This window comes from Saccopteryx leptura, chromosome 5 (assembly GCF_036850995.1).
Source record: "Saccopteryx leptura isolate mSacLep1 chromosome 5, mSacLep1_pri_phased_curated, whole genome shotgun sequence".
Lineage (NCBI taxonomy): Eukaryota > Metazoa > Chordata > Mammalia > Chiroptera > Emballonuridae > Saccopteryx > Saccopteryx leptura.
This window is the reverse complement of record NC_089507.1, coordinates 88,419,182-88,443,884: the sequence shown is the minus strand read 5'-3', so window position 1 is coordinate 88,443,884 and position 24,703 is coordinate 88,419,182. Positions and strand designations below refer to the sequence as shown.

At 37.4% G+C, this 24,703-nt stretch overlaps 1 protein-coding gene across 2 annotated transcripts in view; it reads left to right on the top strand.

Annotated features, from left to right (window-relative positions):
* The window catches only part of PPA2 (inorganic pyrophosphatase 2), a 124,028-nt gene that overhangs the window by 33,028 nt on the left and 66,297 nt on the right, over positions 1–24,703 (top strand). The window contains exons 2-5 of one of the 2 annotated variants that reach the window (XM_066384634.1): positions 5,679–5,743; positions 9,994–10,038; positions 21,493–21,546; positions 23,107–23,226. In XM_066384634.1, the coding sequence (XP_066240731.1) occupies positions 5,679–5,743; positions 9,994–10,038; positions 21,493–21,546; positions 23,107–23,226 (284 nt within the window). The remainder of the gene's footprint in view (positions 1–5,678; positions 5,744–9,993; positions 10,039–21,492; positions 21,547–23,106; positions 23,227–24,703) is intronic. The other variant, XM_066384635.1, reaches the window with a different exon arrangement.

Below are 24,703 nucleotides of genomic sequence, written 5' to 3'. Positions count from 1 at the left end.
CTGAGAAAAGGGGAGTTAGAGACAGATTCCCACATGCACCCCAACCAGGATATACCCAGCAACCCCCATTTGGGGCCGATGCTCGAATCACCCTAGCTATCCTCAGCGCCTGAGGCTGATGCTTGGACTGAGCTATCCTCACTGCCCAGGGCCACACTAGAACCAGTTGAGCCAATGGCTGAGAGGGGAATAGAGAGAAAGGGGAGGAAGAGAGAAGGGAAGCAGATGGTTGCTTCTCATGTGTGCCCTGACCAGGGATTGAACCAAGACATTCACACGTCAGGCCAGTGCTCTATCCATTGAGCCAACCGACTAGGGCCTAGGATTGTATTTTTATTCTCTTCAAAATTCTGCCTTATCTTTGAACCTTAAAGCAGAGAAAAGAATTACAGATTGATTTGTTGTTTGGAACAAGAGCTGCCAGTTATAGATTCATATACTGTATTTTTTGCTCCATAAGATGTACTTTTTTCCCCCAAAAGTGGAGGGGGAAATGCCCATGCGCCTTATGGAGCGAATGTTAATTTATTTTATTTTATTTTAATTTTATTTTATTTTATTTTATTTTAGCTGCTGCAGGTTCCTGGACAACTAGAAGAGTATTTGAACATTAAAGTCTCATTTGTGAATAACAGTGCTAATGGTTATTAATACTGCTGTTGAGTTTACACTGTTGAAATATTATTGTGGTATATTTTATTAAATATTTTAACACATCATTATGTTCAGAATTTTTTTTTTATTTTCCTCCTCAAAACCCTAGGTGCGCCTTATGGTCAGGTGCGTCTTATGGAGCAAAAAATACAGTATCTATTTTTTCTCGGTCCCTTTTATTTTTATTTTTGCTTCATTTGTATTTTTTAAATTACATACAGTAGAATTCACTTTTTTTTATGAACAGTTCTGAGTTTTGATAGAAATATATTCATTTAAACACCATCACAGTCAAGGTGCAGAAAAATCTGCCACTGCTAAGAATTTCCTTGTGGTCCCTTTAAAGCAGCAATTTTCAGCCAGTTGCTAGAGCACACTTAGGGCAAATTTTTAAACATGCAATGCCTGACTATTTAGTCAGGAGAACAGGCCTCTTTTCCCTAAGATTGTTAAATAAAAAAATAAAATAAAAAAGAAATGACAACAGCCAACACAATACCCATATGATGTGAATGAATAAAAATTATACCTATTTTATTTTGTCAGGATATTAGCAATTTGTTTATGAGAGCCTTGAGATGAAAAAGTTTGAAAATGGCTGCTTTAAATAGTCAGCTCCACTCTCTGACCTTCAGCTCTGGCAAGCACTAAGCTGCTCTTTATCCCTATAGTTTTTGCTTTTCCAGAATGTCATCTAAATGAAATTGAGTCAGCTTCTTTAACTTGGTGTAATTCATTTCAGATTTATTTATTTTGTTGTGTGTATCAATAGTTCATTCTTTTTTACTAAGGACTAATACACTATTGAGTAAAACTCCATTGTATGGGTGTAACCAAGTTTACCTATTTACCAGCTGGGCATTTGGGTTGTTTTTAGTTTTTAGTGATTTTGACTAAAGCCACTGTAAAGATTCACTAAAGGTTTTCTGTGTGAAAAGTTTTCATTCCTTTTGTTTAAGTACTTAAAAATAGGATTTTGGGGTCATATATACTGCTCACAAAAATTAGGGGATATTTTATCGCTGCATATTCATTTTTAAATTATCCCCTAATTTTTCTGAGCAGTATATTTAACTTTATAAGGAGCTGCCAAACTGTTTTCCATACCCACTGTACCATTTTCAGTTCCCACCATTTTACATATTTTAATGGAAAGTATGTAAATTATGACTCACTTATGTATCTTTCTTGTTTATAGAAAAATAATGCACCAAACTGATAATTTTGTTTTTTGTGTTCTTGTGTTGCTCAAAAGTGACGTTAAAATCAGGCAGAGAATTTGATGTTTAATGTGGTATGCAAAAGCCTTTTGTAAGGTGCATCTTTTTTTTAACTGATAAAGAAGAACTTAGATCATAGCAGGAGTTTTATGGACTTTAACATTTGTGCTCTTTCTCATCTTTTTCTTGCTTTGAGCATAGATCCTTCAAGGTGTTACTTTGTTGCTAGAGTGTGAAAGGAAACATTTTGTTATCACTGTGGAATGGAAAATAAAATAATAATAGGGAAGTTTGCTCAGTGCATACAAGGTTGCCAAAAGTAGGTTTACTCTTTTATTATTTATTTTATTATATATTTCTTATGAACAACTGTAAAACCTACTTTTGCCACCCTGTATTTATCGAATGCCTATTTTGGTGAGGTAGAGGCCATTAAGTTACATGGCTTCTAGTTTTATTGGGCTGAAGCCAGGGTTTGATTTTTTTTTTCTTGTTGGTTTTTTTTTTAAACAACCATTATTTTAGAATAATTTTAGATTTGGCAAAGTTGCAAAGATAGTACAGAATTCCAGCATATTTCTTACCAAGTTCTCCCTAATGTAACATCTTTCATTACCATTGTACATTTGTTAAAACTAGGAACATTGGTATATACTATAACTGAACTTTAGATTTATTTGGCTGTCACTAGTTTTTTCACTAATGGCATTTTTCTGTTCCAGGATTCAATGCAGGCAGGGTTCCTCATTTAGTTCCACATTTAGTCATTACATTTTCTTAATCTCTTCCAATCTGTGAAAAATTGTCACGTCTCTCCTTGTTTTTTATGACTTTGAGATATTTTTAGAGTCTTGGTTTGGTATTTTGTAGAATGTCCCTCAGTTTCGGTTTGTCCCATGAATTTCTCATGATGAGAATGGCATTGTGGGTTTTGGGGAAGATTACAATAGAAGTGAAATGCACTTCTCATGCCAGTGTCTAAAAAGGCACATGCTTGCAGATCGCTTGTCACTGGTGAGGTTAACCTTGATCACCTGGTTAAGGTTACTGTTTGTTAGGTTTTTCCACTGGAACGTTTTCCTTTGGAAGCCAGTCATTAAAACCAGTCACGCCCTGGCCTGTTGGCTCAGTGGTAGAGCGTTGGCCTGGCGTGCAGAAGTCCCGGGTTTGATTCCCGGCCAGGGCACACAGGAGAAGCGCCCATCTGCTTCTCCACCCCTCCCCCTCTCCTTCCTCTCTGTCTCTTTCTTCCCCTCCCGCAGCCAAGGCTCCACTGGAGCAAAGTTTGCCCGGGAGCTGAGGATGGCTCTGTGGCCTCTGCCTCAGGCGCTAGAATGGCTCTGATTGTGGCAGAGCGACGCCCCAAAATGGGCAGAGCATCGCCCCCTGGTGGGCATGCTGGGTGGATCCCGGTCGGGCGCATGCGGGAGTCTGTCTGACTGCCTCCCCGTTTCCAGCTTCGGAAAAATACAAAAAAAAATTCCTTAAAAAAAACAAAAACAAAAAAACAGTCACACTGGTGGAGGGGGGAGGAGGGTTTGCTTTCTTTCCTGGAGGGGGGACATCTGCATATATTGTTTGGAATTTTTCTATAGGAAAGACTTATCTCTTCTCATTTATTTTGATAAATTTGTTTATATTAGTGTGGACTTCTGTATATTTGTTTTATGCTTGGGTTACATTTCAGTACTCCATTACATATTTTGTTGGTCAGATTATTCACCTTTGGCCTTTGGGAGGTCTTTCAGGTAGGTTTCTATTTATCTTTGGTATAGCTCCAACCTTTTGTGTTTTGCATGTGGTTGATTTCTGGTATTACAGGATGCTCCAGGCTTGTCTTGTATATTCTTTGCCCCAGCCTTAGAATCTAATCAGCTCTCTTCAGGAAGCCCTAGTTTTGTTTTTGTTTTTAATTGGAGAATAGTGTAAGGCCAGTGGCCAAGGCCACCATCACAGCCACCTGGCCCATGCAGATTCGCATTGGATTCGGACAGATGGTAATGAAACAACGGAGCCAGAAACTGGTGGGCCATCATCTTTAATCCTAGCTTGCACCCGGTGGGCAAGTAAAAACACACACTGGGCTCCAAAACCCACTCATTCAGTGCTCACAAAGCTACTGACTTACCCGAGTTTCCTGAATCAAAGGTTTCTAGCTCACCAGACTCATTCTCCTTTGTCCCCCATCTCCTTCTCTCTGCACAAACTTTGCACAAACTGGCTTCTCCTTCAGCATTCTGCCATCTTGGCTGCCTCTCTCCTCTCCTCCACGTGGCCTTACTCTGTTCTCTGCTCTCTCCTCTAGTGCTAATCTCAGGAACTGAGAGAGCAAGCTCCCAGTCTGCCCCACTTTATAGTGTAGAAATCAAAACCTTTAATCCAATATACAAAATAGGGAAATCTCTAATACAAAGTCACTTATATGAGGCAGGATGGGATTGCACCACCCCACATCAAAAAGGGTGGGAAAGGCTTAGTCCTAAAACCAAGTCCCAGGCTACAAAGATCCTGCCTGCCCACAGCCCATCCCCAACACACATTAATATAATTACACCCATTCCAAGCAATCACCTGGGAGACGAGTTTCAATGTGGGCAGTGCCATCTTTAACAAAGTGAGCATAATATATATATATATTTTATCTGCCCAACAAATAGTATTTAGAAATCAAGATTTGGGTACTGGATACACTAATTGCTATCGTAGTGTCAGTCAATTTTTGTTTTATTTTATTAAAATATTTTAAAAGTCTAAATTTGAAAATTATGCCAAAGAAGTAGCAGGCTGAAAATAAAACATACCCTGACTTAGGAAATTATAAAGTGAAAAATTTCTGTGGCTGTATTAAGCCCAGTTTTTGGAAACAGATATATTTCAACAAATGTGGGTGGAGCGCAGAGCACATTCCTAGCAGCTGTGGCTGATGCAATGCTGTGAGAACACTCCAGCTCCCAGAACCCTCCTGGGCATACCCAGGAAGGGAGCTTGCCCGCTATAAGGATGTGACTTAGCGCCAACCACGCAGCTCCCTGATCTTTTCAGCCATTGGCTATGAAGGACACTCTGTAACACCCTATAGGCTGAACCCATGTATATAAGCTAGCTTACTTCCTGAATAAAGTGATCTGCATCACTGAACCTGGTTCCCAGAGTCAGGTCTTTGCGTATCCGTCGTCCTCACCGCCAGCAGTACTTGTCCACAAACAAAAGTGCCTATTGGTTTATTGTATTTGATTTAAATAATATATTCTTTTAAAAGTATTTAAAATATATATTTCAGTATATAATAAAGATAAGATAGTTTCTGTTATTAAAGTTCTTTTTAAAAAAATATTAGCATTGTTAGTACTTTGAGTGGAAACAGATTGTTTCTTTTATTTGGTTAGGATCTTTTGACCTTTGTTCATATGGATTGTAGGCAAAAATTAGGAATTCTGTTGTTAGGTTTCTCCTACAGAAATTGACATCAGTTTTAGTCCAATTTACTAAGTAAAGACTTCTTAAAATGAGACTTTTCATATTTAGGGTTTCAGTCTACTTTAGACATTTTCTGCTTTGGATGTTTAAGCCACAGGAGTAAATAATGATTTTAGCAACCTAAATATGGTTTATTTCATGTATTTCTTCTTGTGATTATATTAGAGCAAGTTTTAAAAGTTGAATTAAACTTCAAATTGGGAGTTAAAGTTAATTATGAAAATACTTTTAAAATCTTTTTGAAGGTTAAAATGAATAAAGGTCCGCTTGATGTGGAGAACGGGATATTTCATTGCTTTAAGCATTTTGTTTTTTCTCCCTTTTCAGAGAATGAAGCTGGTCACTATATTTCCCCCTTTCATGATATCCCTCTGAAGGTGGACTCCAAAGAGGTATTGTTTTAACTTATTTTGGGGATGAAAATATGTACTTCTAGTATTAGTATAAAAAGCTTTTTGGAAGCATTTTGAAAGGATGTGGTCACAAGTCAAGAAGGGTAAGGAGTTAACTACAATAGGATTGTACGCTTCCTTCATGCATTAGAATTTGTATGGGAATAGGATTCTGTCTAGAACACTTGAGGAAAAGAGGGTATTAGTGGTTCATAAAGCATAGAATCTAGTAAGAAATAAAGATTAAAGGTTAAGAATTTAAGAGGTTAACAGGCTCATTTTTAATAATAATAATAATAATAATAATAATAAGCTAGTTAACTTGTGGATTTTTTTATTTGCTAGCCACAATGTGGACATATGCTATTTTATTTAATCCTTAAGTTTTCCTGTTATTGCCCTGGCCCAAGACTCAGTTGGTTAGAACATCATCCCGACATGCTAAGGTTGTGGGTTCAGTTCCCACTCAGGGCATGTACAAGAATCAACCAATGGCCTGACCAGGCGGTGGCACAGTGGATAGAGCGCCACACTGGGACGCAGAGGACCGAGGTTCGAAACTCCGAGGTCAACCTGGCTTGAGTGCAGACTCATCTGGTTTGAGCACAGCTCACCAGCTTGAGCCCAAGGTCTCTGGCTTGAGCAAGGGATTGCTCAGTCTGCTGTAGCCCCCCGGTTAAGGCACATATGAGAAAGCAGTCAATGAGCAACTAAGGTGCCGCAGTGAAGAATTGATGCTTCTCATCTCTCTCCTTTCCTGTCTGTCTTTCCCTGTCTGTTCCTCTCTCTGTCTCTTTCACACACACAAAATCATCCAATGAATGCATGGATAAGTAGAACAACAAATCATTGTTTCTCTCTCCCCTCCCTCCTTCCTCTCTTTCAAAAAATTAATAAATTTTTAAAAATCAGTGTTTCTCTGCTTTCCTCTCATTCTAATATCAATCAATAAATTAAAAAGAAATGTTTTAAGTTACTATTATCATCTCCAAGGGGCACTGAAGCTGAAGTCATTTTACTGACAGCTGGTAAGTGTCAGAGCCAGGTTTTGAACTAGCATTTCTGATCACAAAGCTTAGGATCTTTAACCACTCTGTGAAGTGGATCCTGAAAAACAGAACTGGAAAAATGGTGGTCTTCGAATAGCAATTCTCTTAAAACCCAAAGTTACTTGGCAGATGTGAGCATGGGAAGAATGTAAGTCAAGCAGGACTGGGAGGCCTGCTGCTGCAGGTGGACCTGAGAGCAGCTCAGAGGCGTGGGAACGTTCGTCTAGCTGGCAGGATGGCGTGATTGGTAGCGATGTCAGTCTTTCTCACTGAGTTGGAAATTCCTTCCTTAAAATCTGAGTAGTTAGTAATTGGTTTATTTCATTACCAGATTTATGAAGGGGCACAGCTCTTAAGGATATAACCAGGACTAGATCAATGGGGCTGATTAATGGGGTTGGGTTTCTAGATCAGTGTGGGGCTGAGGCCAGTGAAGATGGGGGAAGCTGCTTCAGATGCAAGAGTGGTTTGACCTTGGCATTACCTTGGAGGATGAATACAAGGCATTATACTCAGGTTATGGAACACTGAAGTAGGATGTGTGCTGCATTTTAGCCCTTCAGAAGACTGGACTTCTAGGGAATAAAAGCAAAGAATTATTTAGTGCTCATAGTGCTCAGCAAAGCACTGTGCTCAGTGCTTGCCTTGCATTATCTCTGCAGCGAGGGCTAGTTACCCTTTAATTGTTAATGAGGTTAAGTATCTTGCCCATGGTCACAAATATAGTCTTGTGAAGATGGGATTTGAACTTAGGGGCTCTAACTCATAGCTTGTACTCTTAACTGCTCTTCCACCTCATTTTTTCTAAGCAGTGTTCAGTTGCAGAACAAAGGGTCATGTTATCTGGTGAGAGAAAGAAACCAAAGAGGGCAGAAAGAACATTTTACTGTGTGTGTCCCTGTAAGTGTAAGAGAGAGAGAGAGAAAGAGTTCATATATGTGTCCTTCTATCCATTTGTTTTGTTTTGTTTGGGACAGTGAACTATTCAACTTAAATATCTCGTGTTTTTCCAATGCTTCTCTTTGCTTTTGGCCAAAAGTACATGCATTCACTTACTCATTTATTCATTAATTTAATCCAGTGATTTTCAATGTTTTTGATCTCATGGCACACATAAACTAATTACTGATATTCTGCGGCACACCAAAAAGTGTATTTGTCGATCTGACAAAAAAAAATAGGTTTAATTTTGATTGATTTACAAAACAAAATAGTAATAGTAATTACCTACACTTTTTCCTCCAACGTGACTTTTTAAGAAAAATTGGATGCCTATATTTGTATATAAGGATTTCTAGTACCAAGAATTAAGCAAGCAGAAGCAACTTTATTATGTGACGTGACCAATAAGATGCAATTCTATTATATGACCTGTTTATGGTTCAAGATGGGGCATTTATACTGGACAGTAATTGTTTTGTTGGCTGTTGTCATTTTTTTATTTGACAATCTAAGGGAAAAGAGATCAGTGTCCCTGACTAAATAGCTAGGTATTGCATATATATATATATATATATATATATATATATATATATATATATATTCCCCCCCCCCCCCCAGAGATAGACAGTCAGAGAGAGGGTCAGATAGATACAGACAGACAGGAAGGGAGAGAGATGAGAAGCATCAATTTTTCATTGTGGCTCCTTAGTTGTTCATTGATTGCTTTGTCATATGTGCCTTAACTGTGGGGCTACCAAAGAACCCCTTGCTCAAGCCAGCCACCTTGGGCTCAAGCTGGTGAGCTTTGCTCAAACCAGATGAACCCGTGCTCAAGCTGGTGACCTCGGGGTTTCGAACCTGGGTCCTCCCCATTCCAGTCTGGTGCTCTATCCACTGTGTCCTTGCCTGGTCAGGCCAGGTATTGCATATTTTAAAGGTTTTTGCCGCACACTAGTTTTAAAATTGCTGATTTAAACATTCAGTAATTGCATGCCTACTGTGAGCCAGACAGTATTCCAGGCACTAGGATTGCGGTGGGGAATAAGATAGATATGGAGGAGATAGACAGCCAGAAAACAAACAAGTCTCCTGACCTGTGCTGGCGCAGTGGCTAAAACATCAACCTGGAACACTGAGGTCATTGGTTCAAAACCCTGGGCTTGCCTGGTCAAAGCACATATGGGAAGGCTTCCCACTTCTGCCCCCTCTTTCTTTCTCTCTCTCTCTCTCTTTTTCTCCCTCTCTCTCTCTCTAAAATAGAAAAAAAGAAAACAAATCAATCAGATGTATTGTGCTACGCTACTAGAACAGGTAATGAAAGGAGTGACCGGAGGGGTGCTGCTTCATGTGGGGATGTACCATGGCAACATCTGTGTACCTATAACAAAAATATATAATATTTTGGAAGGTAGGGGTGGGGTGTGGAGGAGAGAATGAGGTAGAAATTAGTGGACATAATATTCCACTAAGGGAGAGGGTTTGGGGGAATATAAAATTTAAGGTTAGGCAAAATTGAGGGTAGGACAGGCATACTGTAACAGGATATGCCAGTGGATTCTGGGCATGTGGAGATGGGTACACACAGGCTTTCCTTGCTCTCAGCTGTAATTAGTTATAACTATGGCACTTTGTGCTTTGGGAAGTGGTATTTTAGAAACAGTAATAATATTTCATAACAAACTTGGGATAATCACTTTTCCGTCTGTTTTGTTTCCTTCATTAGTCATTTTGGTGTATAAAAGTTACATGTAACATGTGAGCATTTCTGAATGGCATAATTTTTCTTTCGGCCCAGCGTAATCTCTATTTTAATTTGAAGTGCATGCTGGAGGCACAGGAATCACACCTTGGTGGGATTCACAGGCAGGAGGTGCAGCCGGGTACTTTCATGGCTTGTTAGTCACACTCCCTGGAGTTTCATTTCAGTAATGAAATTACTGTTTTAAGTGCAGTCACTGGAAACTGCCAGTTTTTTTCCTTAAAGACTGAACAAAGCCTTTGCTGATTTTATAAAAACTAGGAAAATATACTTGAAAGAGATTTAGAATTTCTGATAATTTTATGAACCACTCTGATGCTCATGCCCTTGGGAGTGTAGATACTGAGGGAAAAGGGACCTGGACCTTTGGTAGGTCCTCAGTGGCATCAGCATTCTGGACAGCCTCTGTAGTGGGGCGTTTATGCAGGAGCCATGGCTTTGTGGTACAGCTGTATTTTCATGAAATATTATAATCATAAACACCATCTTTTCTTTCATAGGAAAATGGCATTCCTACAAAGAGAACACGGAATGATGAATCTGAGGTATATCTAAAGGTTTTTGTTTTTGTGAATCACTCATACTGTCTGTTAAAGACCTTGCTGATAGTTTGCATTTGTAAAGTGCTTCTACATTTTCCCCTGCAACTTTCCTGTGCATTGTGATATTTTTATTCTTCTGATATTATTTTAAGGCACTTGTGATGATATTACCATTCCACAGTTTTTTTCTTGTGGTAGAAAATATGTAACATTTACCATTGTATTCACTGCGCACTTCTTTTAAGTGTACAGTGTAGTGACGTTAAGTACTTTTACATGTTGTGCAACCATCACCACTATCCATCTCTAGATCTTTTTCATCTTCCCAAACTGAAACCCTGTGCACATTAAACAGTAGCTCCATTCCTGCCTCTGCCCAGCTCCTGGTAACCTCTGTCCTACTTTTTGTTTATTAATCAGACCATTCTAGGTGCCATTTCATTTTGTAAGTGAAAAACCAGAGAGAATCAGGAAATGAACCCAGATTCCAGTAGCAAGTTATTTATCATGCTCAATGGCCTAAAGTAAAGCTACTCTATGAAAATTGGTCTGTTTATCATCTCTTTATTGCAAAGGAAAAAATATTTTGAAGGCTGTTTTAGAATCAAAGAACCAGTCTTTTGGAGATAAAGAAAATATAGTTATTCTGACTATATTCTAAAATAAATATCTTCTAAATATATCTTTCAAACATGTGACTGTCAAATGTTTAATATTTCTTGACTTAAGACCAGAACATTTGATTGATGTCTGTCATCCTGTCTCTTGCTGTTGATAAATGCCTTTTTATCTTGCTGATATCAGGCAGCTTTCTAACACCTTCCTCAGCCTTCTTTTCCCTTCCCAACCTTATTTCCATCCATCTTAAGACCACAGCCTTTGCAGCTACTTCCAGACATAGCTGTGTGTTTAATTCCTACCACCCTTGTATTTTTAAACTGGAAAATGGTCCTTAAACTACCTATAATGGAACTACTTTAGGGTACTTGTTAAAATTTGAGATTCCTGGTCCTATTCTGTATCTACTAAATCAGAATCTCTGCTTGATGGAAACTGGTGAGTCAGTGTGTTTAAAATTAGTGTTTCAAACATCCCACTGAAGTTTGAGAACCGCTGTCCGAGATATTGGATGGATAGTCATTCAGTGGCTCAAAACTCGATAGGTTCCTAGAGACTTTGTATGTCAACCTGAAAACAGTTGTTTCAGTGTGTGTATTATTCTGAGTTCATCCAGCTAACTTAAAATTTAATTTTTAGAACCTAGTTTATATGCCAGAGACTGTGTGCCTTGCGTTTTTGATTTTTTAAAATTCTCTTCCATTTTTCCTATCCTCCACTGCCTGGCAAGCACTCTTCTACTCTTTGTTTCTATGAGTTTGGTTTCCTTCCTTTTCCCCTCCCCTCCCCTCCCCTCCCTGCCCCCCTCCCCTCCCCTTTTTCCTTTAAAGATTCCACTTATAAGTGAGACCATGCAATATTTGTTTTTCTCTGTCTGGCTCATTTCAGTGAGCACAGTGCCCTAAAGGTCCATCCATGTTGTTGCAAATGGCAGGATTTCCTTCTTTCTTCTGATTAAGATTCCATTGTGTTATATACCATATCTTCTTTAGCCACTCATCCACTGGTGGACACTTAGGTTGTGTCCATATATTGACTGTTGTGAATAATGCTTCAGTGAGCATGGGAGTGCACATAGCTTTTCAATATTCTGTCTTTCTTTCCCCTTTGGATATATACCCAGAAATGTAATCTTTTGAGGAACGTCCATACTGTTTTCCACAGTGGCTGCACCAGTTTACATTCCCATCAGCAGTGCAGGAGGGTTCCCTTTTCACTACATCCTTGCCAATACTTATTTCTTGTTTTTTTGATAATAGCCATTGTGACAGAGCAGAACGATCTCATTGTGGTTTTGATTTGTATTTCTCTGATGAGGAGTGATGAGGAGCACCTTTTCATGTACCTTTTGTCCATCTGTATGTCTATTTAGAAAACTATCTATTCAGTTCCTCACTCTATTTGTTAATCAGGATTATTTGCTTATTTATTTATTTATTTATTGCAATTATGTTGTATGAGTTTTTAATGTACTTTGGACATTAGCTTCCTGTCAGATTTATGATTTTCAAATATCTTCTTGCATTCTACAGGTTTTCTTTTTATTTTGTTAATTGTTCTTTTGCTGTGCAGAAGTGTTTTGTTTTGTTTTTATTGACTTTTAGAGTGGGAGAGGGAGGAAAGAAAGAGAAAGAGAAACGTGGATTTGTTGCTGCACTCATTCATTCATTGGTGATTTGTGTAATGTGCTCTGACCCAGGATCGAACCTGCAATCTTGGCATATCAGGATGATATGCCGACCAATGCTACTTGGCCAGGGAAGAAGTATTTTAGTTTGACGACATCTCATTGTTTATTTCTGCTTTTTTGCCTTTGCTTTTAGTGTCAAATCCAAAGTTTATTTGATATTTTAACTTAGTGAAAGGAAAGAAGCTTGATTTCCTCCCAGTTTTCTCCCCAAGTATATAAAATGTACTGACTGCTTTTTCTTTTTTTATTATTATTAAATTTAATGCAGTGACATTGATAAATCAGGGTACATATGTTGAGAGAAAACATCTCCAGATTATTTTGACATTTGATTGTGCTGTATACCCCTCCCCCAAAGAAATTGTCTTCTGTCACCTTCTATCTGGTTTTCTTTGTGCCCCTCCCCTCCCCCCTCCTTCCTCATCCCATCCCCCTTCCCCCCACCTCCCCACCCCTGTTGCTATCACATTCTTGTTTATGTCTCTGAGTCTCATTTTTATGTCCCATCTATGTATGGATTCATATAGTTCTTAGTTTTTTCTGATTTACTTATTTCACTCTGTATAATGTTATCAAGGTCCATCCATGTTATTGTACATGATCCTATGTGATCATTTCTTATGGCTGAGTAGTATTCCATAGTATATATGTACCAAAGCTTTTTAATCCACTCGTCCTCTGATGGACACTTGGGCTGTTTCCAGATCTTCGCTATTGTGAACAATGCTGCCACAAACATGGGGGTGCATTTCTCCTTTTGGAGCCATTCTATGGTGTTCTTGGGGTATATTCCTAAAAGTGGGATGGCTGAGTCAAAAGGCAGTTTGATTTTCAGTTTTTTGAGGATTCTCCATACTGTTTTCCACAGTGGCTGCACCAGTTTGCATTCCCACCAGCAGTGCAGGAAGGTTCCCTTTTCTCCACATCCTCGCCAGCAATTATTCTGTGTTGTTTTGTTGATGAGTGCCATTCTGGCTGGTGTGAGGTGATATCTCATTGTGGTTTTACTTAGCATTTCTCTAATGATTAGTGATGTTGAGCATTTTTTTATATGCCTATTGGCCATCTGTATGTCCTCTTTGGAGAAGTGTCTATTCATTTCTTTTCCCCATTTTTGATTGGATTGTCTTCCTGGTGTTGAGATTTATAAGTTCTTTATAAATTTTGGTTATTAACCCCTTATCAGACGTATTGTCAAATATGTTCTCCCATTGTGTAGTTTGTCTTTTTATTCTGTTCTTGTTGTCTTTAGCTGTGCAAAAGCTTTTTAGTTTGATATAGTCCCATTTGTTTATCCTGTCTTTTATTTCACTTCCCTGTGGAGATAAATCAGCAAATATATTGCTCCGAGAGATGTCTGAGAGCTTACTGCCTATGTTTTCTTCCAAGATGCTTATGGTTTCATGGCCTGCATTTAAGTCTTTTATCCATTTTGAGTTTATTTTTGTGAGTGGTGTAAGCTGGTGATCTAGTTTCATTTTTTTGCAGGTAGCTGTCCAATTTGTTAAAGAGGCTGTCTTTACTCCATTGTATTTCCTTACCTCCTTTGTCAAATATCAGTTGTCCATAGAACTGTGGGTTTATTTCTGGGTTCTCTGTTGTGTTCCATTGATCTATATGCCTGTTCTTATGCCAGTACCAGGCTGTTTTGAGTACAATGGCCTTGTAGTATAGCTTGATACCAGGAAGTGTGATACCTCCCACTTTATTCTTCTTTTTTAAGATTGCTGAGGCTATTCGTATTCTTTTTTGGTTCCATATAAATTTTTGGAATATATGATCTATATCTTTGAAGTATGTCATTGGTATTTTAATTGGTATTGCATTGAATTTATAGATTGCTTTGGGTAATATAGACATTTTAATGATGTTTATTCTTCCTAACCATGAGCACGGTATATGCTTCCACTTGTTTGTATCTTCCTTGATATCATTTATCAATGCTTTGTAATTTTCCGAGTACAAGTCTTTAGTCTCCTTGGTTAAGTTTACTACTAGGTACTTTATTTTTTTGCTTGTAATTGTGAAGGGGATTGTTTCCTTAATTTCTCTTTCTGACAGTTCATTGTTGGCGTATAAAAATGCCTCTGATTTCTGAGTATTGATTTTATATCCTGCCACTTTGCTGAATTCATTTATCAGTTCCAGTAGCTTTTTGACTGAGACTTTAGGGTTTTCTATATACAATATCATATCATCTGCAAATAATGATAGTTTTACTTCTTCTTTTCCAACTTGAATGCCCTTTATTTCTTCTTCTTGTCTGATTGCTGTGGCTAGGACTTCCAGGACTATGTTAAATAAGAGTGGTGAAAGGGGGCACCCCTGCCTTGTTCCTGATCTTAAGGGTATTGCTTTTAATTTTTGCCCATTGGGTATGATGTTGGCTGTGGGTTTCTTATAGATGGCTTTTTATCATGTTGAGGTATGTTCCCTGTATTCCCACTTTGCTGAGAGTTTTGATCATGAATGGGTGCTGGATTTTATCAAATGCTTTTTCTGCATCTATTGAAATTATCATATGTTTTTTCTCCTTCTTTTTGTTTATGTGATGAATCACATTGATTGATTTACGAATGTTGTACCAGCCTTGCCTCCGAGAATAAATCCCACTTGATCATGGTGTATGATTTTTTCCATATATTGTTGGATCCGGTTTGCTAATATTTTGTTGAGGGTTTTAGCATCTCTATTCATCAGAGATATTGGCCTATAATTTTCTTTCTTTGTGTTGTCTTTGCCTCGTTTTGGAATCAGAATTATGCTCGCCTCATAAAAGGAGCTTTGAAGTCTTCCTTCCTCTTAAATTTTTTGAAATAGTTTGAGAAGGATAGGAGTTAGTTCCTCTTTGAATATTTGGTAGAATTCAGTTGTGAAGCCATCAGGTCCTGGACTTTTCTTTCTTGGGAGTTTTTTGAATAACTGTTTTGATCTCATTTGGTGTAATCAGTCTGTTTAGGTTTTCTGATTCTTCCAGATTGATTTTTGGAAGATTGTATATTTCAAAGAATTTGTCCATTTCATCTAGGTTGTCTAGTTTTTTGGCATACAGTTCTTCATAGTATTTTCTTACAATATTATGTATTTCTGTTGTGTCAGTTGTTATTTCTCCACTCTCATTTCTAATTTTATTTATTTGAGTCCTCACTCTCTTTTTCTTGTTGAGTCTAGTTAAAGGTTCATCAATCTTGTTTACCTTTTCAAAGAACCAGCTCCTAGTTTCATTGTTCCTCTATATTGTTCCTTTAGCCTCTATGTCAATTATTTCTGCTCTGATCTTTATTATTTCCATCCTTCTACTACATTTGGGCTTTACTTGCTGTTCTTTTTCTGGTTCTTTTAGATGTAGGGTTAAGTTGTTTATTTGAGCTTTTTCTAGCTTTTTAAAATGTGCCTGTAGTGCTATGAACTTCCCTCTCAGTACTGTTTTTGCTGTGTCCCATAAATTTTGAGTTGTTGTATGCTCATTGTCATTCGTTTCTAGGAATTTTTTTATTTCTTCTTTGATCTCATTCTTAATCCATTCGTTATTTAACAACCTGCTATTTAGTTTCCATGTGTTTGAGAATTTTTGAGCTTTTCTGTTGTGGTTCATTTCTAGTTCCATGCCGTTGTGATCGAAGAAAGTGCTTGATATGATTTCAATCTTCTTAAATTTGTTGAGACCACTTTTGTGCCCTAACATGTGGTCTATCCTAGAGAATGTACCATGAGCACTTGAAAAGAATGTATATTCTGCTGCTTTAGGATGAAAGGTTCTGAAGATGTCTATTAAATTGAGTTGATCTAGTGTGTCCTTTAAGTCTGCTGTTTCTTTGTTAATTTTCTTTCTTGAGGATCTATCTAGTGATGTTAGTGGGGTATTGAAATCCCCTACTATTATAGTATTGCTGTTGATTTCGCCCTTTAAATCCATCAAAGTCTGCTTTATATATTTAGGTGCTCCTATATTAGGTGCATAGATATTTGTAATAGTTGTATCTTCCTGTTGGATTACTCCCTTTATCATTATGTAGTGGCCTTCTTTATCTCTTACTATATCCTTTGTTTTAAAGTCCAATTTGTCTGATATAAGTATTGATACTCCAGCTTTTTTTTCATTTCCATTTGTATGAAATGTTTTTTTCCATCCTTTTACCTTCAATCTATGTGTATCTTTTGTTCTAAGGTGTGTCTCTTGTAGACAGCATATGTACGGGTCCTGTTTTCTTATCCACGCAGCTACCCTATGTCTTTTGTTTGGGTCATTTAATCCATTTACATTTAAAGTTATTATTGATATGTAATTGTTTATTGCCATTTTATTCTTTAAAGCTGTATTCCTTTTTTGCTATACTTTTTCCCACTTTGATCTGTTTACAACAGGCCCCTTAACATTTCCTGCAGCATTCGTTTGGTTGTAATGAATTCCTTGAGTTGTTTTTTGTCTGGGAAGCTTTTTATTTCTCCTTCAACTTTAAATGATAGCCTTGCTGGATAAAGTAGTCTTGGTTGTAGGTTCTTGTTCGGCATTACTTTCAATATTTCTTGCCATTCTTTCTGGCCTCAAGTGTTTCTGTTGAGAAGTCGGATGTCATCTTTATGGGGGCTCCTTTGTAGGTGATAGCTATTTTTTCTCTTCCAGCCTTTAATATTTTCTCTTTATCACTTAGCTTTGGTATTTTAATTATGATGTGTCTTGGTGTAGGTTTCTTTGGGTTTCTCTTTAATGGAGTCCTCTGTGCTTCTTGAACTTGTTAGAGTTTCTCTTGCATTAATTTAGGGAAGTTTTCAGCTATGATATGATTGAACAAAGTCTCTATCCCTTGTTCTTTTTCTTCTTCTTCAGGAACCCCTATGATGCGGATGTTATTTCTCTTCATGTTGTCACAGAGCTCTCTAAGAATTTCCTCAGACTTTTTGAGTCTCTTTTCTTTTTTCTTCTCTGCTTTCATGCCTTCATTCCAGTTGTCCTCCAACTCGCTGATTCGATCCTCAGCTCTATCTATCCTGTTTTTAATTCTTTCCATTGTGGTCTTTATTTCTGATATTGTATTTGTCATCTCTGTCTGATTCTTTTTATACTTGTTATTTCTTTATTTAGGTGTTCATAATGACCATCCATTGTTGTTCTAAGATCCCTAAGCATCCTTACAATCATTATTTTGAACTCCGCATCTGGAAGTTTGATTATTTCCATATCACTCAGTTCATCTCCTGAAGGTGTCTCTTGTGGTTTCATTTGGATTGCACTTTTTTGTCTTCTCATTATGTCTGTGTTTGGGTGTTTTGCTTATAGAGCTGGTTGAGTCTAGGCTTGGTGTTGTCTGCCTCTAGTTTTCAGTTGTGTTATTTCTAGGTCTTCTTGGGTTGGTATCAGCTATTATTTGTAATCCACTTTTGGATTTGGGCAGCTTTGAAGTCTTGATTTGTTTGTTTTCTTAACAGGTGATAGTCTTGTTTACCGATCTCAGCAAGGGGCTTCCTTGAAACTGTATCCTGAGACTCTGAAGGCCTCTTCCACTAACTAATCTCTCTGCGGGCAGGGTGTTTTCTCAGCTTCAGTAGGGGGAAGTGTATCTCAGATCTCCATGGAGACCTGAGGTACTGCCCCTCCTCCCCACTTCTTGTTTTCAGCTGTGTCTTGTTGCGCTGATTGAAGCTGGAGAGATGTCTGGAGATCTCTGATCCAGAAGCAATTTAGTACTGTTTTATGGGGAAGGATCAGTGCCTCCCCCAGCTGTGGCCGCCTCCAGCATGGATGAGTCAGCTTTTTTTAGATTGTCTCCTGCATTCCTTAGCCCCTCACGGTCTTTCCCTCTCTTTCCTTTCCATTTGGGAGATAAGCTGGTCTTTTCAACACACCTTGCTCCCTGGTCGCCAGGCAAGTGGCTGTGAGCAGTATTTTCTGCTCTTTTCTCTGGAGTGAGATCCCTTCTGGGCTCTCAGCCTCACCCCCCCCTCTGTTCCTGTAAGCAGGGGAGATTCAGGCACTCTATACCAGGTTTGTTGTGGCTTCTTCTTTACTCCTTGGTTTTTGAGAGCTGTTCTTGTAGTCCAGAGCTGGTTTTTCATGCTGATTTTTCCTAAATTGATATGTATTCCAGTTTGGTGGTGAGAGCTGGGCGCCTATGCGTCCACCTACTCTGCTGCCATCTTTACCCTTCTTGATTGCTTTTTCATATCTTATTAGTTTTTCTTTCTGATTTCTACAATAAAAATAGGAGGCAAAAATAGAGAGAAAGAAAAGAATTGAAGGAGAAGTAAATGTTCCTGGCTCAAACTCAGTTTTCTGAATTGCATGCACCCTCTTGTATCTTTGCGATTGTCTGATAAATTTCAGCAGACCATTATTGCTTTATAATTACCACTAATGGTAGGATAACCCAAGTAACATGAGCTTTAAAAAATCACAGGTCATGCTCATTTTAGCTGAGGAGAAGAAAAGAAATCCAGTAATACATTCTTAGTGATCAACAAAAAATGATGGCGGTGAGTGTGGTTTGCATGCTAAAACTTCAGACCTCATCTATCATTCTTTTGGCCTAATTCAAGTGGCTGAGTGGTTTTGGCAGGTGTCATTGTGTAAAATGATTGTCACTAGCTTCTTGGTCTCCTCTGTCACCTCTGAGTATGCATCTGCATGCATTTGTTCTCTTAGAGCCAGGCTTTCAGGGATGAATAAATTATGTGAACATCTGCCATTTATTTTGAACAGCTACTTCAGACATATTTAAACAGGTGCTGGGGTACCTCATGAAAGAGCATAGGAAATGAAACATGACAGCAGGACTGTGTACAAGGTTGCTAGGATAGGTACGAGACATGCTCCTCAGGAGCAGTTGTTGAGAATTCATTCTCAGCTATGTTCTTTAGCTCATTAAGAGTATGTGGTTTTGTCACTATAAACTTTGATGTTTTCTAGAAAATTTTAAAAAAGAATCAGTACTTTTCGTGGCTCAATTTATACCTATATTTAATTCTGTAAATGACATTTTTTTTGGAATTAATAGTATTCATGTTTCACTAAGAAAGCCCCAGATATGTTTTACTATTGCTTTAAACCAGAGGTTCTCAACTCTGGCTTCATATTCAAATTGCTTGTAGAGCTTTAAAAAATGAACAGTACCCTGGCTCCCCCTCTACACCACCCCCACAAAAAGAAATTGAATTAAAAAATATGTGGGAGGTGGGGCTCTAGGAATCCTTTTTTTTCTTTGTAATTAGTTTAATTTCAAGGTGATTTTCATGTGTGGCATGATTGAAAATAGGTATATTTAATCATTACTTCTCAATTGATCTCTGGTGGACTACTAGATTTTTTTGGTTTATTTCTATTGTGAACTGATAATTTAAAAAGATACAATCAAAGTGAATTATTAGAAAAGTGTAATTCATATTCCCAGTTGATATTACTAGGTTCAGCAGACATAAAAATTACTCCGTCAAATTGCTATAAATGTTTCTAAATGAAGCAATAGCAGTCAGCTTGCAGATTAGCCCTGGTCTATGACCTTACTTGGGATAGCACTGTTCTAAACCATTACTTTGCCATGGTGAGTTGTTAGTTACTGATATCAAGATAGCATGCAGTGGCCTTTCTCATCCTCTTCACTGTGTGAAGGAGCAGTCTCCCCCTCCATCCTTTCCCCCCATGACTTCTCTGCCCTGTATGTTTCTTTTCTTATACCTCCCCAGGCAACCTAGGGAAAGTGCTTGGCTCAGGGTTTGACAGAAGGAAGAAAAATAAGTACTATATTAATAAGAGTAAAAAGGGGGCAAGCAAATCAATTTTAACCTAAGACTTTCTCTCTCTCCTAGCCTGTGGTGGTGCAGTGGATAGAGCCTAGGACACTGAGGTTGCTGTTTTGAAACCCTGGGCTTGCCTAGTCAAGTGTCATTCAACAGCAATCAATGAACAACCAAAGTGAAGCAACTATTAAGTTGATACTTCTTGCTTCTCTTCCCTCTCTCTCCTCTCTCTATAAAATCAATAAAGATCTCAAATTACATTTATAGCGTTCTGTAAAAGACTTTCTCTTTGTAAGTCCAAAACTGTGGAAAATTATACACTTAACATTCCTAATTACTATAGGAAATTATTTTCACTCACCATTGACCCAGAGTCCCTTTTGTTTTAAGCACTCTGCAAAGTTCAGGAATGATATTAAGAAGCAATGGTCCTGGCTCTGGCTGGTTTGCCCAGTGGTAGAACGTTGACCCAGCATGTGGTTGTTGTTCTGGGTTTGATTCCTGGTCAGGACCCACAGGAGAAGCAACCATCTGCTTCTCTACTCCTCTCCCTCCTCCTTTTCTCTTTCTTTCTCTCCCCTCCTGCAGCCATAGCTCAATTTGTTTGAGAGAGTTGGCCCCAGATGGCTGAAGATGGCTCCATGGCCTCTGCCTCAGGTGCTAAAAAAATGGCTCCATTGCTGAGCAACAGAGCAATAGCCCCAGACCAGCAGAGCATCCCCCTCAGTGGGCTTGCCGGGTGGATCCCAGTGTGGGCACATGGGGGAGTGTCTCTCTGCCTCTGCTCCTCTTACTAAAATAAAATAAATTAAAAATTTTAAAAAAAGAAGTAGTGGTCCTTTTGTAAGTTTAGGGAACCAGAAATCACAATATAGAAAGATATGCCTAACTCTTTGTAAGATTTATAACTTCCTATACCGATATCCATAATTTTACCTTATGATCATAATTTGGATTTAAATTTTGCTTTATAATTTTCAAAATAATTACTTTATAATTTTGCTGTGTATTTTCATTTAAATAATATGATTGCTCTTTATAACAGCCTTGTGTGGTAAGTAGGACAGTAGTCACATGTACTTTACAGATTGGAAAAGTGAGACATTCAGCTTACAAAGTGGACTCCGTCTCTCCTGTTTTATGTTGAAAATAAAAAACGAAACAAGTTTCCTGACTCCATTCTAGTTCTGTCACTTACTGCAAAGGTAGTTCCAGAAATGTGGCAACTTTTAACATTGTGCAGTAGTGGTCAAGTGCCATAATGGCTTAAATTCTGTGTTTTAGACAAGTTCTCTAGGCATAGGCAGACATAGGATGCAGACTCTAAACATTTAGCATTCTTTTACAGGAGGCAAGTGAAAAAATAAAGCATAGGTAAAAAAAAATTTTTTTAATTTTCTCTTTTTTTTTAACTGCAGAATTTGTTTAATATGATTGTCGAAGTACCTCGGTGGACAAATGCTAAAATGGAGGTATGGATATATTCTGTTAATATCAACTGGAAATGAGTATTTTGATATAAAAAGTTGTTTCAAGTTGTTTGCCATAATGTTTTGAATTTGGGATGGTTACAGACTTGTTTATGATGAAAGTAATTGAAAACATTCTCATAAACTTTGAATTTAATTTAAAAAAGCAAAATGTTATTCAGAGCTGAATTTATACCGTATTTTTTGCTCCATAATACTCACTTTTTCCCCCAAAAGTGGAGGGGGAAATGCCCGTGCATCTTATGGAGTGAAAAATATGGTATTTTATTAAATATTTTAACACACCATTTGATTCAGAATACTTTTTTTATTTTCCTCCTTAAAACCCTAGGTGTGTCTTATGGAGCAAAAAATACGGTACTTTAAAGAGAATGTTTTTCCATTTTTCCTCTGTAGTTTGTTGCACACCTATTTAATTTTCCTTGACTCCTTTGTCTTTGAAAATGACATATATTCAAGGTTTACTTAAATAGATTCTGAGATGTATTTTGTTGATAGATAAACTGAAATTTATTTGGAGCTCATGGCAATTTCAGTTTCTAAGGACTTAATCCTCCTTTAGGTTTTGTTGTGTTGGGAATGAAAGCATTTTCCTGGCCAGCCTTGAGTTATGAGTGCTAAGAGCCTCTGCTGCTGGCCTGGGTGGCTTTTTTAAAAAAAGTCTTTTCCATGAGACATGAACCTATCAAGAACTTCCCTTTTGGTTTTCAGAATTTTATTGTTCCATCTTTAGTTAGGTAAGATCTCTTATAGTTTGTTTGGACTGAATTAATTCTTGGCATTTAGTTTGTTTAGTTACTGAAGCCTTCTACAATTTTGGATGTGATGGCAAGTATTATTTTAAGTATTTAAATTAAATATTATGCACATGTATATTTTTTAAAATTTCTGTTTGAAAGAATGATCAGTAATTTCACCAGGCACTGGAAGTATTTTTTGTTAATATTTTAATAGGAAAAAATTGGTCTTGTTTCAACTATAATGTGTCATCATTCTGGCTATTTTCTACTTTAGGAATAGGATTAAGAATCTGTGAAATTCTACCTAATTTAAGAAGGTTTATTCAAACATGGCTTCATTTATTTTTGTTTATAGGATAGATTTTTTTTTTAAATTTTCTTTTTGCACAGAAGTTTGGATATGTTTGATAGAAAGGTAACCTGGAAATGAAATCACTTGGTGAAAATTTTTTAGTTAACTTTATTATAAGATTAATGGTAAAAAGCCCGAGATTAGTACCAAAAGCAAGTTGATCTTTATCCTCTTGCCATTTGAATCATTTTATTATTTGTGTTAGAAATAATGAGTACATAATAATAGAGTGCTAAATATGAGATCTGGTATTTCCTTTCCAAATGCTTTTTCTTACATAGTAATCTAAATGAGAAATAAGAGCTGGCTTAATTTATTTTAAAGTAGCTTTGATCAGTAAGTTGGAATATGACTATTTAGTCTGATAATAGCAGATCTTAAAAATAGTATTTAGACATAGCATTAATCATTTCTCATCCTCCTCCCCACTTTTGCCCATGATCTGCTTAGATTGCCACGGAGGAGCCATTAAATCCCATTAAACAAGACGCAAAGAATGGCAAGCTACGCTATGTGGCGAATATCTTTCCTCACAAGGGTTATATATGGAATTACGGTGCCCTCCCTCAGGTAACATTTTTGTTATAATGGTAAAACTTTCCTGCCTTCTGAAAAAATTGCCTTGTAAATCCTATGAACTACTTGAATTTAAATTGATTCTGAGGACATGTCAGTTTGAGAGATTTGTAAATTTAAAATTTTTTAATGTGGAGTTTTACTGTATCAATAAATTGTTTTCAAACTATATTTATATCCATACTCTAGTTCTTGGACGTAGGCATATAGAACACATACTTGGCATTCTGAAAACATTTCTTTTTATGGGCTTGGCTATTAAGAGTTGGTGGAAAATGTTTTATCTGCTTTATCTGCAGTCATTTTTTTGAATATGACAAGTAATGCTTTTATATACTCATATATGGTAGCCTGAGATTTATTTTTTAAACTTTAACAGATGAATTTTTAAAATTATTAACTTTTTTCAGAACTCATAATTGAGTTAGGTGACTTAATTGTTAACTCTTCTGAATTTATAATTTTTTCAGTGGGAGCAGTGAGAGCAGGAACTAAATAATAGTAAAGCAGCTCTCCTTTTAGACATTAACGCTGTTTGCTCTTCCTTCTTTTTTGCCCCCTTCTTTTATTTTTTTCTTTAATTTAATTGATTAATTGATTGATTTTAGAGAGAGAGAAAGTGGGAAGAGAGGGAGAAGCATTGATTAGTTGTCCCACGTATGCACTTATTGGTTGATTCTTGTACATGCCCTGACTGGGGATTGAACTTGCAACGTTGGCATATTGGGATGATGCTCTGAACAACTAAGCTACCCAGCCAGGGCCACCTCTTTTTGCTTTCTTCTTATGTTTCTCATTTCTGGGAAGTGGTAACTATTTCCAGATTATTTAGTGAGTAAAATTCAGAATATGCAGAATCGAAAGTCTAAATTTTATGGACATAGAGAAGCATCTGCCTTTATGTTTATAAAAGCCATTAGACCATTCATCTATCTGGATATTTAATTTTTGTATATTTATTAATTTTAACATTTTGCATGAAGTTCCAAGATGCTTTTGGGGGAATATCTGAGAAAAGGGGTCTTGCTTTATCCAACTTAGAAATGCAGCTGCCCATGTAGAATAAACATTCACAGGAAAAGAAAAAGAAAATTGTTTTCAAAAGCCTCAGACTGTCTTTGACGCAGTTAGACCACCCACATGGATGCATTCATTTTAAATAGGAACTTTAAAAATGACCTGCTAAGAATGAGAATGTCTGCTGAAGCCATGGAGACAGGTTTTCTGTACCCCAGGTGTTTAAGTAGGCATTCTGTTTGACATAGGAAAAGGGTAAAGAAAAAATTTCTTAAGCTTAAGGGATACTGTCTGTATAATAAGTGATAAGAATATGGGTTTTGAGTCAGACGGCTACTTACTAGTAATGTAACCTTGTCTTTCTTTGTGAAATAGAGATGATACAGTACCTACCGCCCATGGTTGTGTTGAAGTTAAATGAGCTATTGTAGATTCATCTTAGAATAGTGCATAA